The 5,248-nt window shown below is 50.9% G+C and overlaps 1 protein-coding gene across 1 annotated transcript in view; it reads right to left on the minus strand.

Annotated features, from left to right (window-relative positions):
- The window catches only part of LOC116686525 (nuclear factor of activated T-cells, cytoplasmic 3), a gene marked incomplete in the record, with an annotated part of 54,705 nt that overhangs the window by 6,165 nt on the left and 43,292 nt on the right, over nucleotides 1-5,248 (minus strand). The window contains 1 exon segment of the mRNA XM_032511542.1: nucleotides 3,948-4,088. Within this exon segment, the coding sequence (XP_032367433.1) occupies nucleotides 3,948-4,088 (141 nt within the window).

The following is a 5,248-nucleotide window of genomic DNA, read 5'->3' on the forward strand; positions in this document are numbered from 1 at the left end:
ACCACTCATCACATACATAGCGCATACACACACTAATACACACCACACAGACACTCACACGCACTATCACAACCGTTCACACATACACAACCCCACACCCCCTCTCACACACACACACACAACACTCACATACATACCCCACACACACACACTAATACACACACAGACACACGCAACACACACACAGACAACTCACACGCAAACACACACACAGACACTCACACCACACACACACTCACACACCAACCGCCACACACACTCACACACACATCACACGCACACACACACAATACACACCAGACACATGCAAACACACGCACACACCACCCAGACACCACGCCCTTTCACACACACTCACACACACACACACACACACCACACACACCCACACACCACCCACCCAACCCCCCTCCACACACATCACCTACGCCACACACCACACCACACAGACATCTCACAGCACCACTTTCAACACACACTCACACACACAACCTCACAACCCTCTCTCACACCACACACACACACAATCACACGTACTTTCACACACACTCACACACACACAACCGCCACACCCTCTCTCACACACACACCCGCCACACACACACACACACACACCCAACCCCCCCTCCACACACATCACCTACGCACACACCCCCACATACATACACACTAACACATACACCCAAACACCCCCTCAACTTAAGAGTATTTTTTATTGTTGGTTACTCACTCACTCCTCACATACTAATACTCACACACACACACCAACACACTTTGCCTCAGATGACAGATTTGAACTATCCCCATGTGTTGCCCCCCCCCCCCCCCCCCCCAGATGGGAGATCGCTGTGGGAAGTGGACGCCCGAGTTGTTCCCGAAAAAAGCAGCGGAGTAAGTAGAAACATTAATTTAAAAAACAAAACTAATAACCAGTGTTCACAAGTCAAATTAACATAAATGACGCCGTCAATTCTAATTAAAGACACGGACCGTGATGAAAAGCACAATTCACAGAGCAGATGAACAAATATGAATCTAATTTTATTTATTTATTTTAGTTTTATTGGATCATATCCATCCATCCCAAAGGGTTTTTTTGTGTGGTATTTGTATTTATCGTCCTCATGTCCCTGTGTCTCTGTGTCCTCATGTCCCTGTGTCTCTGTGTCCTCATGTCTCTGTGTCCCTGCGTCTCTGTGTCTCTGTATCCTCATGTCCCTGTGTCTCTGTGTCTCTGTGTCCTCATGTCTCTGTGTCCTTGTGTCTCTGTATCCTCATGTCTCTGTGTCCCTGTGTCTCTGGTTTCTCTGTGTCCTCATGTCTCTGTGTCCCTGTGTCTCTGTGTCCTCATGTCTTTGTGTCTCTGCGTCTCTGTGTCCCTGTGTCCTCATGTCTCTGTGTCTCTGTGTCCTCATGTCTCTGTGTCCTTGTGTCTCTGTATCCTCATGTCTCTGTGTCCCTGTGTCTCTGGTTCTCTGTGTCCCTGTGTCTCTGTGTCCTCATGTCTTTGTGTCTCTGCGTCTCCGTGTCCCTGTGTCCTCACGTCTTTGTGTCTCTGCGTCTCCGTGTCCCTGTGTCCTCATGTCTCTGTGTCTCTGCGTCTCAGTCCAGCATCGTGGTTGAAGTCCCTCCGTACAACAAGAAGAAGAAGACGACCGAACCGGTCCAGGTCCAGTTCTACGTCTCCAACGGGAAGAGGAAGCGAAGCCTGACGCAGAGCTTCACCTACCTGCCCGCAGCCCGGCACCACCCCCCCGGGGTCAAACAGGAGCCCTGGGAGACGAACCGCATCCCCCACAATCCACCTGGCTTCCACCAGCCGTCCTCCCGGGACCCCGCGTTCGGCCCCGACGTGGCGTACTACGACCCCTGCCACATCCCGGTGCATTGTGGGCCTCCTTCCCAGGGCGTGCCTCGTCTTCACCACCCCCCTCCTCCTTCCTCCGCCCCCCCGCAGACCTCCTTAATGTTCCCTCACGCCTCCTCCATCCCGCTCGCCACGCCCCCTCTTGCCCCCCCAAACCTTGACTCCTTTCAGACCCCTTCCCTCTCCCCCTCCTCAGTCTCCCCTCTCCCCTCTTCAGACCTCCTCCCTCCCCCCTCAGATCTCCCCTCTTCCTCTCCCCCTTTCAGAACCTCCCCTCCCCCCTTCAGACCTCCTCCCTCCCCCCCTCAGGTCTCCCCTCTCCCCCTTTCAGACCTCCTCCCTCCCCCCTCGGGAGGAATACATCCAGCAAGCAGGCCGCGAAAAAAATCTTATTGCAAAAAAACAAAGGGGGAGGGGGAGGGAGGAAGCGAGGGAAGAAGACGAAACCGACATCAAAAGGCTAGAGAAAGGGAAAAAGAAAAAAGAGGGGTGTATGGGGGGGGGGGAGAGCGGAGAAGAAAGAGAGAACGGGAGAAACGAGAAGTGAGAAGGGGAGGGATAAGAAAACAGCAAGAAGACCGTAAGGCCGGGAAGGGAAAGGATAGGTGGAAAGAGCAGGAAGGGCAAGGCAGAGAGCGAGGAGAGGTCGCCACTGGGAAGGATAAGAGATACGCGAGAAGAAGTCAGGAAAAGCAGGGGGGGAAGGAGAAGGAAACGGGGGGAGTGAGAAGCACTCCTGAATAATAGGGAGGAACAGAGAGAAGAAGAAAGGGAGAACTGGGGGAGGGGGGGGGGCGGGAGGGGGGGAAGGAGAAACCAAGACGGGGGAACAAGCTGCAGGAAGGGAGTGAGTAGCAGGAAGGGGAGAAGATGAGAAGCTGGGGGGAGAAGAGGTTTACGAAAAGGGGGGGGGGGGGGATAGTAAGAATGTGGGGGGGAGGAGAAAAAAGGAGCAAAGGATAAGAAGGAGCAGAAGGTCCGACAGAGGGGGAGGGGGAAAGACAAAAGAGGGGGAGGGGAGAGAGATGGAGAAGACAAAAAAAGAAGAATAGTGAGGGTAGGAGAGACCGTATAGGGGGAGGGGATAGGACTAGGGGGCGGGGTGGGGGGGGGGTCGAGGGAGAGAAGAACGATAAGAAGAAGGGGGCAGCGAGGGGGGGGCGAGGAGTAGATAACGCGGGGGGAAGGAGAAGAGCGATAAAGAAGAAGGATGAGGGGGGAGGACGAGAGAAGAAGACAAGGGGGGATAAAGAGAGAGAAGTAAGAGCAAACAGTGTGGCAGGATGGGGAGAAGATAACTAATGCGGAGAAGTCGAGCGGGGGGATATTAAATAATGCTGGGAGAGATAGTGAAGCAATGAAGATAGGAAAGGTGGGGGTGGGGGGGGACACGAGAAGCAAGGGGGAGGAGGAAGCGAGATAAGGGGAGGGAATATGTGTGTGTGTGTGTGTGTGTGTGTGTGTGTGTGAGTGTGTGTGTCTCTCTCTATTATATGCATCGTTTTTCACCATTTACTGACCAGACAATTCGTCCATTCATCAAGGAAATAATCCACAACAATAAAAATACTCTTTAGTTGCCCTAAACCACCCAGCCTGAAGAAATATTCCACATATCTGCACATACGTATGTTATTGCGTATGTTATTGTGTATGTTATTGTGTATGTTATTGTGTATGTTATTGTGTATGTTATTGCCTCTTTTACATGTATTGTGTATTCATAGTAACATGTGTGCAGCACAATAAATGCAAATTGAAATTTAAAGGCCAATAAATCAGTTTTTCTGGTTCTAAATTTCATTTAATGTGCAGTAAATTTTGTTTATTACACATATATAACTACAGATTAATATACACATAATCCATTAAAAAGATCTGATGGAGAGATGTTAAGAAAAAGCTCAGAGAGGGCTTAATCGTGGGCACGCTCCTCGGCATAATCCAATCAAAGTAGAAATTAAAAAAAACTAAAATACAGAAATGAAAAGAAAGAGAAAAACTAAAATTACACAGAACATCAGAACATCAGATCAAGAGGATCAAGTGGTTTAAGAGGAGAGGTGTTAGTGGGTCTCACCGGGCGCTTTCTCCATGAAGACCACGCGGGACTGGGCGGAGATGTTGGACCCGGTGATGAGCAGCTCCGCTCCCCCGTCCACGGAGCAGCTGGCGGGGCTGAGGCCCTCCACCTTGGGGAGCTCCTGGCCGCAGCGCTGGGCTGGGGACACAGTTCAGATCTCTTTAGGGACGAAACTGGAAGATATTCAACACTTAACAAGATGGAATCAGGAGATTGTCCTGGGGAAAAGAAACAACGGGTTGACGCAAGTTTCTAGTTTGACGATGGCTTGTTTCTGCAACAGCTCCTTGAGAATCAGATACAACAAAAACTACTGAGGACATATTTTCCTTTGACATTGATGCAGTATTAAACGAGATCGCTGCAATGTAAGTTAACGGGATAATTGTCCAGCTTGTATTTACGTTCATAAAAGTGCTAGTTTTGCTGCTGACAGACTCAGATTAATATTTACGATGCTTGACACCCAATTATGGGGGAAAGGATTCTAAGGAGGTTGACCTTTTCTGTAAAGATTAGATCCTTTTTAAAACATAAAAGTCCGCGAAATTGCGTTGGCAAATCCACCAGACTCCATGTAAATAATCAGTGATTTTAGATCGTAACAACCGGCTTCTAACAACCTTGAGCACCGCTGGCTCTGGCTGTCTGGAGCCTTGCGGGTGGTGGGGTGAGGGTGTGTAGGGGGGTGTGGGTGTTGAGGTGTGTTGGGTGTGTGGGTGTGGAGGGTGTGTGGTGTGTAGTGGGTGGTGTGGGTGGTGTAGGGTGTGTATGGGTTGTGTGGGTGGTGTGGGTGGTAGGGTGTGTAGGGTGTGTGGGTGGTGTGGGTGTGTAGGGTGTGTAGGGTGTAGGGGTGTGGGTGTGTAGGGTGTGTGGGTGTGTTGGGTGTGTATGGTGTGTAGGGTGTGTGGGGTTTGTAGGATGGGGTGTAGGGTGTGTTGGTGGTGGGTGTGTGGGTTGTGTGGGGTGTAGGGTTTGTGGTGGGTGTCTGTGTTGGGTGTGTTGGGTGTGTTGGGTGTGGGGTGTAGGTGTGTGGGTGTTAGGGTGTGTTGGGTTGTGGGGTTGTAGGGTGGGTTGGGGTGTAGGGTGTGTAGGGTTGGTGTTGGGTTGTGTGTAGGTTGGTGTAGGGTGGTTGGGTGGTTTGGGTGTGTTGGGTGTAGGGTGTGTAGGGTGTGTTGGGTGTGCGATTATCGGCTATGTTTTGTCAGTATTTCCTTTCTTTCATTTCAATTTCGGGTCTGTCAGTCACAGTGATAACCGGGGACATTTCCGGGGACAGATCCAGCCGGGGACAGGTC

This window comes from Etheostoma spectabile, unplaced genomic scaffold, assembly GCF_008692095.1.
Source record: "Etheostoma spectabile isolate EspeVRDwgs_2016 unplaced genomic scaffold, UIUC_Espe_1.0 scaffold383, whole genome shotgun sequence".
Lineage (NCBI taxonomy): Eukaryota > Metazoa > Chordata > Actinopteri > Perciformes > Percidae > Etheostoma > Etheostoma spectabile.